Genomic DNA, 13,275 nt, shown 5'->3' on the forward strand with positions numbered 1-13,275 from the left:
CTAATTTTGCAACACTTTATACATTTTCTAATTAAATCCCTGATAACAGCTCTATCACTTATGATCCAATTTTGTTCTTGAATGCAAGATTGCATGAGTTGTGGGCCTGCGTGCAAAAGTATTTCATGGTAATGTCTAACAATGAGATGAGTCAAAATGTGCCTCTTTGGCAGCAAAATTTGATGCCTAAAGCAGTATGGAAGGTTTGCATGTCGCAAGAGACCGCCCACCCTGAGAATACCTGAATTATTTAAAAATGGATTTAAAGATAAAATTTTGCTTGTACAAGGTAATGATTGATTTCTGCTTAAAGTGTTAATTTCATTCTTAAATTTAACATATTGCATTAATTTAATTAATACATGCATAGCTAGTTAATTTACTAGTTTTTAAAAATCCATTTACCTGATCTTCTGAATTTCTACAGTTATTTACAAACCTCAGACATAGTGCTATAACACGTTTAACACTAGAATTACATAACGGGTCATTTTGAGACATAGCAAACCTTTTTCTTTGACAGCTCTTCTTTTTTTTCGCAAATGTCTTAATCTTTTCTCGACTTTTCCTAAATCATTGTAATTTACGAAATAGTAAAGATTTCAAGAAAATCGTATATTTATTTTAGCCTTAACAAATGCTTATACCTAAAATTACGGCAGATGTCATTTTGACCCCTTTGAAAAAAAGAATTGTGAATACACTCCATTGTATTATCTGAACACTGTTACTTCTGTAAACTATTTTTATTTGCACCTGCTAAACAAAATACAAACAAAAGAAAAGAATATGGAGTGTCTGCGTAGTTTCACATCTGCCAGTCACATGATTTGAAATATGTGCAATACTTTTCTTTGTGGGGAAAAAACAGAGAAAAGAGATTATTACTAGCTGAACATTTGTAGATTTTTCGTAGATATATTGTTTATTATTCATAACACGTTTTAGTGGCACATTTTATTCTATTTACATGAATTTATTATAGTGACATACTAATGGCACATAGAAAGGGACTAACGCGTGAAGAAATCGTAAAACTAATGCAAGAATTATCTGATGCCGATTCCGGTTCTGAAATCGAAAATAATTCTACAGATAAAGATGGAGATGAAACATCTTGTGATTCTGAATTTACTATGGAGAGTAATCAGGCAATATTATCCTCTAGCTCAAGTGAAAGTACAAATGCATTTGTTTCTACGAGTTCAAATTCTGCCGTACCTAAGAATGCCAAAGCAGGAACTAGTAGGCGCTCAAAAGGGAATATGAAATTCAACGTAATTCAGACTAACACTTGTAAAGAGATTGCTACTGATGGAACTGTATGGAAAGTAGAAAATACATCAAATACTTCTGGTCGGTGACCCTTGCAAAATATATTGCGAGAAAATGCAGGACCGACATCCTATGCTAAACGTCACATTTGTTCTGGTAAAGCTCTTAGTGCTTGGAAGTTAATAATAAATGAAAATATTTTAAGCGTCATAAAGGAGTGTACTGATGCTGAAGCCAAGCGTAAACTTCATAATGACTCTTTCACTATTTTATTAGCAGAACTGGAAGCATTCATAGCGTTGTTGTACGTAAGGGAGGCGTTAGCCGCCAAGGGCTTACCAATTTTTAGTTTGTGCTCCAAGACTTGGGGACCAAAGTTTTTTCATGAAACTATGAGTAGAGATAGGTTTCTGGAAATTATGAAATTTCTTCGTTTTGATAATAAACTAACAAGGTCTTCACGTTTGCATTGTGATAAATTTGCTCTAATATCCGAGGTATGGAATACTTTTATATAAAACTATAAGCTTTGCTACAAACCAAATGAAAACATTACGATTGATGAACAGTTATTCCCTATAAAAACAAGATGCCGTTTTTTACAGTATATGCTTAGCAAGCCCGATAAATTCGGAATAAAATTTTGGCTAGCAGTAGACGTCAGGACGAAATACTTATTAAACGGATTTCCATCTTTAGGAAAAGATTAAATGAGACCAAGTGATCAAAGTTTAGAGGAGAATGAGTAAATCATTTAGTTGATCCTTACAAAAATACTGGCCGAAATATAACTACAGACAGTTTCTTTACATCAGTAAAACTTGCGAAATCCCTAAAATCAAAAGCATTGCGTCATATTGGAATAGTAAATCGTGCAAAAAGAGAAGTTCCCTCTAGTTTCAAAAATGTAAGAAACAAACATTTTTCTTCAGTTGTGATGAAACACGACTATAAAACACTTACATCATATCAAGATAAAAGGAACAAAAACGTAATTTTGTTAAATACACTCCCTTCATCAGTTGAATTTGAATCTAATGAAAAGAAAGTTCCTGATGTAATACAATTTTACAATTCTAATAAATTCGGAGTAGATGTTTTGGATCAAATGGCAAGAAAGTACACCGTGAAAGCACCATCACGCCGTTGGCCAGTACATGTATTCTACAATATTTTGGACTTAGCAGGTATAAATGCGTGGATTCTGTATAAGGAAATTACAAAAGAAAATATCAGCAGTAGCGATTTTCTATTGGGGTTGGCAGAAGAACTAAGAGAAGAATATATATCTAGTAAAAAGAAATTTGTTCTCTCTTCAAGTGGCTTTCTGGATGGACAAGATTCAATAGAATCAAAAAAAAAAAAAAAAAAGAAAAGAAAAGGAAGAAATGACAAGTAAGAAAATGCAAATATAACAAAACTTCTAATATTTTTGACAACTCTAATAAATATGTATGCGTATATTGTACACAATGTGCTAATTGCTGCGCTGACTAATATATTATCTGTAAATAAAATATTTTTATATATTTCTATGTACTCTTTATAGCAAAAAGTTTGTTTTAAAATACTTTAATATTTGAATTAAAAACGACTTTTTTAAAAAAAATTTGCGTAAATATTTATACATTTTATTTTCTGTGTTTCTGAAATTTAAGCTATCAAAAATGAAAAAAAAAAAAAAAAAGTTACATTTTCCGATGGAAATATTTAAATGCTTGTTCATTATTTGACTGCATACCTGCAAAGTCTCTATATTCTTTAAAATAAACTGTTGTTGTCATAATTTGTGTTATTTTAATTTCTTTTTCACAAATATATTATATCATATAGAGAAATATGCAGATATCTTATCAAGGGATCAAAATGACATCCGCCTTAATTCTATGTATAGGAAGACCACTGTAATTCTAGTGTTAAGTTTGGTGAGAGAAGAATATTTGTAAAATAAATCATGAGCGTCTGTTAAGTGACTGGTAGCAGTTGTTGACGGTAAAGCCCATCTTTTCTCGGGCACAGAATCATTCAGCACTGGTGCAGATATTGCTGGCTAAAAGGGAAATAAATCATACAATAAATCTGGACCATGTAGCCACAATGAAGTGACCAGTGCTGATGATGACACGCTACGAGTTGAAAGATCAGCAGGATTAGTATTTCCATTCGCATGATGCCACTGGACAGGAGAAGATAAAGTCTGGATTTTTACTACTCTGTTGGCGATGAAGGTCTTCCATCGCCTTGCATGAGATCCTATCCAGGTTAATACAATAGTGCAATCAGTATGAAAATAAGCTTGTGATATAGGAGTATTCAAAGCTCTACAGGTGAAAATCCATCAATTTAGTCAACAGGAATGCTCCACAAAGTTCCAATTGGGGAAAAGATATGATTTTCAGTGGTGCAACTCTTGTCTTGGCCTCTTGCAGAGAACAAAATCAAAATTTACATAAGGCACGAGCAAATATTACTATTAGCATTATACAAAGAAGCTAGTATTTTAAGAAAAAGACCCTCTTATTTTATTTTCGTTGCATTAAAGTTATGATGGAAATTTCAGATTTTTGTGTTAGAAAGCTAATGTGTATTATGCCATGTTAATTATCTAGGTATTTCTGATTTTCAAATTCTTCATCGTATCTATATACTCTTCATGCTTGGCTCTTGTTTGTTTATGCACAATTTTCTAAGGGAATTTTCAATTTTTTTCATGAGTAATTTTATTATTCTTTAAAAATTTTATTTCTAGTATAGTTTACAATAATCATCCACTGCAGTTCTAAAAGTGTAATTCACTAATATCCATGATGGAGTTCTCATACTAATAAAATTCACTGCCTTTCTTATAAATACAATTTTTTAACCCTTTTGCAATTTATTTCTGTATTATAAAATTGATTGTTATATGGCAATTAGATAGTCTATTATGGGAGGGAGGGGTTGGGAAAAATCATGACATTTTTTCTGCTTTTCTCAAAAGTAACCTATTTACAGAAAGAACAAAAATCTGTCAACAATATATTGTTCAATGATCATGTTCCATATTTTAGTGAGCTTCGCTATTCCACATTGATAGCAAGACCTGTGTTCATTGGTTTTTATTTGTTACAACACTTGTATAATACCTCATTAAAAGTATTTTGAGTTAAAAAAAATAGGAGAAATACTTCCACTTTCCTTTGTAAATTTTAAGTTTTAAAAAGGTTAAGTAATCTGTAAGAAATTTCACATGAATATTTATCACAAGAACAAAATATTTTAAATGCCTTTCAATTTGTTTTTTTTCTACAGCTAATAATTTCATTTACACTTTGTTAGAATTCAATTTTCTGTACATTTTGAAGGCAAGATATTAGTTTGTATCTTCACTTTGAATTTTCAATTCTTCATTTTGAAGTACAGTGGAACCTCGAGATACGAGCACCTCTATATACGAGATACGAGGAAAGTATGAAAGAAAATTTGTCTCTAAATAAGAGCAATGAGCCAGGTTATTGTTATGCATGGCGCCATTTCCCGACCTGGCTGAACTCGGGGAATCCCCTCATCAGATCACTCAGTGTTCTTTGATCTACGTGTTTGTGGTCTTGTGTGTCAATTGTTTATTACAATTAAAGTGAAAATAATTATTTCTCGATGCCACCCAATAAAATCGTTGCCTCAGATATTGCTGCAAAGAAAACCAAGGAAGCCGTGGCCGTTGAAATTAAGAAAGAAGTCATAGATAAATAAAGCATGAATTGACGAAGAATTATCGCCTTTCGACATTGACGATTTGCACTATTCTGAAGAAGCAGGAAGAAATTAAGAAACTTGATGTAGCCAAAGGAGTTATCGTTACTTCCAAGCACCATCCAAAACTCCTAGAACATGTTGAGAAGCTGTTGTTGGTGTGGATTAACGAGAAGCAATTAAAAGGTCAGTGTTGGGAGCTATCATTTGTCTGAAGCTGTCATAAAGGTAAACTACGGTTATATTATTATTTATCAGAAAAAGTGATTTTTATGTTGATATTTTTATGGGTGCGGAATGGATTAACTGGATTTCCATTATTTTCAATGGAGAAGTTTGTTTCTAGATACAAGAAATTAACTATACGAGCTCAATGCAGAAATGAATTAAACTCATATCTCGAGGTTCCACTGTAGATGGTATTCAACCTGACAATTATTATTTTTTATGAAATAAGAAAAACATATAATGCCAAAGGTAGAAATAAATGAAACAAAATTTGTCACTTATATTTGATTTCAGATGATTCCAAGGATTTAGAAAATCTTGAAGAACTAAGAATCAGGAAGAGGTCATCCATAAGATCTGCAATTCATGAAAGTCATAGGTTGCTCAGTCGGCTTGAGAGTGAAGTCCAGGAAGTAAAATATAACTTTCTTTCCTCATTTTTATAATTGGATAATGATTACAAATGATGCTTACCAGTTGCTAAAAGGTTAAGATCACTGAATACTGGTAGTTCGACATAGTTTGGGTTCAATCCCATGTTAAACAGCTGGTTGCATGGCTGGTTTTTGTGATTTTCCTTCTTGTGTAAGGCGAATGTGAAAAGGTCCTCCGCAAAAGCAATCCCTTCTCTTAGGCAGATAGCCGTAAAGGCTTTGCCATATTCAACTAACCTAACAAATAACGCTCATATATTTTTTCTTATAACAGGCCAGTCTTGAACTTTATATTTTACAACATTTCCTTTAAGAATATATAAGTTCCTAATTTTAGCAATTAAAGAAATAAGAGAAGTTATGCTGCACTTTGTATTCTTAAATAAAAGCTAAAAGGTTTTCTTACAGCATTGCTTCTTTTCTTGAGAATGGTTTTAAATGATTACTGTCTTTATTTTCTACCCATCAGATTTATAAAGAAATAAATAAAGAAAATGTGTTGTATAAGTTATGTAATTTTACTTCTGAGTAAGATACAAAATATCATTATTTTTAAAGCAATTTATTTTTTAAATCATTTTTTATTTTTCTAGATTTACTTATTAAATGGTTACCATGTATCAAAGTTTTAAGTAATTAAATTTCTAATTAGACGATATTAAGAAAACTTCTAATTAGATGATATTAAGAAACACAGTACATATTTGAACACATAAACTAGGGATCAGATAATAGAAATTTATGTAGTTTATTAAGTTTTTAACCGAGATTGTGATTAAATGTCTTAGCAGCTTTTTGGCATTAGTAACTTGGAAAATAACAAATATGAAATTACATGCAAATTTGGGCTGAAAAAACAAAACAACTTGTCATTATATATATATATATATAATGACAAGTTGTTTTGTTTTTTATATATATATATAATATTTGTATATATATATATATATATATATACATATATATTCTGTAAATGCAAATAAACAATCAGAGTAAACATAATTATAGGAATGACGGAATGACACTTATATCTACAATTTACAACTTTTTTAAACAGTTCTAACACATTTTATCTGTATTATTTCCATTTTCAGTACTCAAAACAAAATAAAAAGTTTTGTTGCCTTTTCAACTCCTAACATATTTCTCAGTTTATTATTTACAGTTCCAAAAGAATACATTCTTTGAATCTCTACTGACTAAGCACTTACTATCCTTAACATTTCAATAATATCGGTTTAGGTTCAAATCTTAGTAAATGAGCTAGCTTCATGGTGTTTCTCATGCATAGCATGTATATGAAACAATCTTAGAAAGTCCCCATGAAGGCAGCCTTTAGGCAGATAGCTCTTTTGTGCTTTGCTGTAACCGAAATAGTATAAAGCAACTGAAAAACGAAGTAAGAGATCATCTACATTTTGGCTGACTGTCATACTAATATCTTTTTATTCAATATTCTTGCCCATTGCATCTTGATTCTTTTTTTACAATTTGCATAGAAACTGACCAGTGCTTTATATAGCTTTCAAAGAAGTCACATGCCGAGTTCTAGCATACTTCAGATTAGTGTATTTAAACCAGTTCCATTATATTCATTACATTTGGCTTGGGTAAGATTTCACAAATATTTTATGACTTTAAGAACATTCTTATAGCATTTGATGTATATTAATCTTTGCACAATACATGAATTAAATGTGCTAAAAATCTTGTATCTGATATAGTTGCATTTTTTGCTACAAATTTGGAAATTTTACATTTGCATTTATTTCCATCTCATTTAATAGCATCAACAGTAAAAACAAGTAAATTTTCATGTGTATATATAGTGTTAATATTATGTTAATAGTTTTCACTAAATGTAGAGTTCCATCTACTGTACAAGCACATACACATATTATATACTGACTGTCGATATTGTATAAGCACATACACATATTATATACTGACTGTCGATATTGTATAAGCACATACACATATTATATACTGATTGTCGATATATAACTGTGTAGCATCAACTATATAGCATGTTTGATTAACTGTATTACATTTCTCTATTCATTATTCATATGTATCATTTAATTATCTACCACTTAAATCTAGTTTAGATGGAGGCTCATATCCAGGATGCAGCATCTCCATTAATTTTATAAAAGGGCTTTTTTATGTTATAAAAATGATGAATTTGTAGCATAATTTTTTTAACTAACTTGATGATCTTAGATTTTTGAGATGCTGTTATTACAATGAATTTTTTTTCAATCATGCACCATGTCTTTGGAATTACTACAGATATCGCCAGATTTATGAACAAGAGTACAGACATGAAAGTGACATACTTTCTTGCATTGTACTCACATGGCTTAGTTGGAATATTTTAAACAATTTTAATTCCTTAAAAAACTTTTCCTCCTTGTTATTTAGTAATTAAAACCTCTTTAAAAGCATTACAGATTATTTGATTTTCTTAATTTTTGATTTTGATGTATTTCCCATCTCTTAAAAAATGATAGAATAACTGACTTTAATCAATGATTTAAAAAAAACTGCTAATTAAAATCATTGTTTAAATCATTGATCGTAATCATCTGATTAAAAAGGTTGATAGCATGCTTGTGTATTTTAATAACTAGCATTTTAGTTAAAAGTAGCTGTTCTGACTTTATATACTTGTAAAACTTTTGAAAAGATTGCCCATCACACGTGTATCTGTATGTAACTAAAACTTCTTCGGATAATTTTCAAAGAAAACTCTTTAAGAAATTTTAGACAGAAGGAACATAAAATATAGTCTTACTAAATCAGGCCTTTTAAAAGTAAATTTTAAGTAGAAACTAGATATGTTAAGCATTTGTTTATTTTAGATATGCCATTCAAATATTATTACATACTTGAAGAACGAAATATCCGTAGATTCAAGAATTTTAACTGCTGGGATTATAAACTTGATTATTTTCTGCATTTGTGAAGTGCATTTCAAATTAATTACAGCTTTCTTTTTTAGAAATTATTATTTTTTCCTTTTACAGGAAAATGTTAAACTGCCATCAGGTCTAGATATTCTTAAAAGAAGTAAGAATGAATGGAAGGAGATTGTTATTGGATCACTGGCATCTGTTGTTGTTGGCATTGTTATGCCTACGTTTGCAGTTTTCTACAGTGAAATATTTAATGTGAGTATTAACAGTTAGTTTTTTTGTGTATGTGCTTAAGTATGATCTGTTGAATGCTTTTTAAATTCAAATCAAATTATTAGTTTAATATTTCCTATTCCTTTATCAGGTTCCGTGTTCCGCCTTGCTTGCTTGGGGAACATTGAAGAACCTGACTCGGAACAGGGAGCTTACTAAAGCTATGTTCAATAAATGTGGGAAGTAGACAAGATACACAGGAAGGGTATACGAAACCCTTTATTTTTCACTCTTTACAATAATTTCCGTACTTCGGAATACAGAGACCAACTACTTGTGGTCTGAACGTAAGAATATAAAAACATTAACTAAACTCTAACTTAAATTTGGAATAATAAACAAGGGCCTACGTGGAAGATTGGCAGTATATTAACAGGAAGCCGTATGTAGTACAGAGAACTGTTAACACTACAATACGTTTAAAATTATCAAGAGGATTGAACCTCTGGCCTGGAAGGCAACCAGCAACCGAGTAAAACTGCTAAGGCAAGCGGCCTGCTTCGACTAACTCCTTCCTCTGTCTCACTTGGCAAAAAGCCACAACTTAAGTACTTGGCGTTCGCCAGACAAATTTGCATAAATAAGTTAAAGCTTTTAATTCTGGCCGGAAGTAGAAAATAAGAAGTGATAGTAAAGATTTAAAATAAAATAAACGTTAGTAAAACTTAAGATCCTTTCACCTTAAGCTCATTTTCTGCATAAAGCTCCTTTCCACAGCATTGATAAATTTATTTTTGATGCTTTTGTTTCCAGTAGATGGTAAGAGTTCCACACACACATACATATGCACACACAAAAAAGGGGGGAATTAGGCGCTCCCTTGAGTTGGCAAAGTTTGAAGACTATTGCTTTATGAAATCTTATTTAATTAAACTGAATTGGATGTAAATGATTTTTATTCATTGAAAGTACTTAATATGCAGAGATCAAATCTTCTGTTCCATTGTTTAGTTTTTATGAGTACAGATCTTGTTTTGAAATAGTTTATAGTAAGTCTTACTGTATTCTAGACTTTCACGCTTACTGGAACTGAGTTTAAAGAAGCTGCATTTTTCTGGTCTATGATGTTTTTAGTATTAGCAATAGTAACATGTCTAGGTCATATTTTTAGGGTAAGTAGATTTTTTTTTAATACTGTAAAATATTCTGGTGTTGAAAAAATGTTTGAGATAAATAAGCTTTGTAATTTTTAATTCAACTTTTGTAGGTTTTTGAATTTGTAAATATTGCTCTTTCTAAGATCCAGATTCTGCATATTATTTTTTATTTGTAACATTCTAGGAATCAAGAATATACCAGGCGTTACTTAAAAACACTAAATTTCTAATAATACTTTACCTCAGTCTACATTTATTTTAAACTTAATGTCAGCTGTTAACAATTGTTGAACTTGCTCTGTCAGCCTGGTGAGAATGGGAAAGGATTGCTGTTGAACACCAATTTGTTTTTATTTATTTATTGTATTAATGAATGAAAGTTTGAATTACATGTGTTTGGAAGTTGGTTATAGTATCTCTGTATAATTTACTTTTAAATATCATATGACATGTAAAAGAATGAAATGCACATCACCAATTTTAAAGTCATAATTCAATTTTGCTTGATTATGCAGATTGCACTGTAATATACTTCAAAGCATAATCAGTAAATATATTGTTGCGTGCGTACGGGTTCATTATGAATTGAATCTACACGACCAATGAAAAATGAATAAAATTTATTATTATAGCAATAAATAAACTGTAGTTATCCTTTAAACTACTAAAAATGTTAATTCACAACAGAGAAACGTAGAGAAAGCTAATCCGATTTCAATACGAATTTGCTACAGTCAACAGCAGTTTCTAAACAAAACTCGATAAACAACTACAACAAATTGAAAGGTTTTCCTCTCTTTTATAAGATTTTTAAAATGCACGAGAACTTTCTCGATTTTGCCCGAAAAGCAAAAGCGTGCAATTACGAGATATGTTTATTACATGCGTGTGCTCCTGTATTTTAATTTTTCTGGCTTAGCTTTTCTCTTCAGTTTTGTCATGTGCAGCATTGCATGGGGAAAAGACACAATTTTAATAACAATTCTATTAAAAATGGCAAATTAAATACAAAAACCGTAACACTGCCCCCTTCCCAAGGACGGCATGTCCCGGGCAGTACAATCCCTAGACAGGAAGCCAAACTTACAACTGTGGCATAAATGCAATAAAAACATTACATTACAATAAGAAACAATATAAAGAATAATTGCAATAGTAACTTAAAACAATTCAAATACTATTAAATACTAGGTTCAAGTCAAATCAAATGCACATTTAGAAACAAAAAGGACCATAATCCAACACTATTTACGCTACGTACTATGGCCATAGTAATGAGCTAACCTGTCGTAATGAACGACTTTAGGTTTAGAGTTCAATTACTTACAGATCCAAACCTCGACGTAATTCAGCCTGTTTAGGACTGTGTATGGACCATCCCAAGGTGATTGTAATTTTGGACAGAGTCCTTTCCGTCGAGTCTGATTCCACTACCACACCTTGTCTCCTTCGTGGAATTGATGTCCAGTAGCTCTTGTGTCATATCGGGTCTTCATCTTCTTTGTCGCCAAGTGACTCACTCTCGTGCAAGTTTCTGCATCACTTCAAACCGGACCTGGAAATCTTGAATGTATTCCTCAGGCGATGAAGGTGCATTCGTAGGGCGAACAAACAAGACATCACAAGGCAGATGAAGGTTACGACCAAAGAGCATCTGTGATGAGGAATAGCCGGTAGTCTCGTGGACAGCAATGCAGTAAGCCAGTAAAAACAGTGGTAACTTCTTGTCCCAGCCCTCTTGATTTCCAGAAATCACTAATGACAGGTTATTAAAGATAGTTCGATTGAACCTCTCTACCACGCCTTCCGACTGGGGATCTTTCGGCATTGTTTGAGTTTTATCAATGCCGAGTAGTTTGCAGAGTTCTTTGATTACTGCTGAGGTAAAATTCCTTCCCTGATCAGAATGTAACTGAAGAGGCATTCCGAACCTAGAAATCAAGTGCTGTATCATCACCTCTGCTACTGTGACAGCCTCTTGATCAGAAATAGGATACGCTTCAGGCTACTTGGTGAAGTAATCAATGACAACGAGTATGTACTTTTTGCCATCAGTAGCTCGTGGCAGAGGTCCCAAGATGTCAAAGGTGATACGTTCAAAAGGCTCTCCTACTTTGTAATGTTGCAGCTTGCCTCGGCTGCGTTTCTTCAGTCCTTTCCGACCTGCATGGGCATCACAAGATCGGCACAACTTTTGCACATCATCCTTTGCATTATTCCAGTAAAAGTACTCACGAACTCTCTGCAAGGTCTTCATTATTCCAAAGTGACCTCCTGTAGGGCTGCTATGTAATTCTTTAAGGGCATCTAGGATCTTGGGAGCCATCGGAATGTCTTTTCATCCTCCGATTCGAATTTCCGGTACAAGACACCATTTCGAATGTGAAGCGAGTCCCAAAATATTGTTTTGTCGTCATACTATAGATCGAAATGTCCTTCCAGGTAGGTTTTCTGCTTGAGGACTCCATTAAATTAAATATGGATTTTGTCTTGACGTCTTCCAGCTGGTCTTTCATGGCTTCTTTGTCACTCCACGGTTCTGGATCAGCCGATGTTGATGTAATTTGTCTTGCGACCGGATTCGGCAGCTCATATTTTGCTTCAACCCTTGAAACAATATCGGCAGCTTTCTGGGCAAGGTCTAGACAGGGCTTTGGCGTTTCTGTGCGTTATTCCCTTCTGATGACGGATAGTTATGTCATATTCTTGAAGTCTCTGTATCCACCTGGCTATTTGACCCTCAGGGTTCTTGAAATTTAAGAGCCAGGCCAATGACGTATTATGCGTACGGAGCAGGAATTTTCTGCTGTATAGATAATGATGGAAATGTTCTACAGCTTTGACTATGGTGAGCAACTCTTTCCTGGTGGCACAGTAATTCCTCTCTGGCTTAGACATGCACTTGCTGCAGTAAGCCACTACATGTTCTTCGCCGTCTATTTCTTGGGACAAAATAGCACCCACACTTTCATTGCTCATGTCCATTTAGAGAATAAATGGTCTGTTGAGCTGAGGATACATCAGGATTGGAGCAGATGTTAAAGCTTTCTTTAAGTTGTTAAATGCATCTTCGCATTCTTTTGTCCACAAGAACTTTTGCTTGCTTCTGTCAACTTGTGAAGGGATCTTGGGATGGAAGAAGAATCCTACACAAATCTCCTATATTAGGAGCAAAGCCCTAGGAAGCTTCTCAGCTGATGGAAATTTTCAGGACGTTTCCAGGATTTAACGGCTGACACCTTTTCAGGATCCGTGCACACACCTTCTGCAGAGATGACATGTCCGAGGTAAGTCACTTCCTGTCGGAATAATTTGCAT

The 13,275-nt window shown here is 32.8% G+C and overlaps 1 protein-coding gene across 3 annotated transcripts in view; it reads left to right on the forward strand.

Annotated features, from left to right (window-relative positions):
* LOC118193907 (ATP-dependent translocase ABCB1-like) overlaps nucleotides 1-13,275 on the forward strand; it is a 379,421-nt gene that overhangs the window by 229,536 nt on the left and 136,610 nt on the right. For all 3 annotated transcript variants that reach the window (XR_015039173.1, XM_085809734.1, XM_085809733.1), the window contains exons 16-18: nucleotides 5,530-5,648; nucleotides 8,699-8,842; nucleotides 9,871-9,972. Coding sequence is in view for 2 of the 3 variants with exons in the window: in XM_085809734.1 (XP_085665860.1) it covers nucleotides 5,530-5,648; nucleotides 8,699-8,842; nucleotides 9,871-9,972 (365 nt within the window). In the remaining variant the exon portion in view is untranslated. The remainder of the gene's footprint in view (nucleotides 1-5,529; nucleotides 5,649-8,698; nucleotides 8,843-9,870; nucleotides 9,973-13,275) is intronic.

Source organism: Stegodyphus dumicola, chromosome X2 (assembly GCF_044657685.1).
Source record: "Stegodyphus dumicola isolate Sdum_Otavi_A_Nest chromosome X2, ASM4465768v1".
NCBI classification, from domain to species: domain Eukaryota; kingdom Metazoa; phylum Arthropoda; class Arachnida; order Araneae; family Eresidae; genus Stegodyphus; species Stegodyphus dumicola.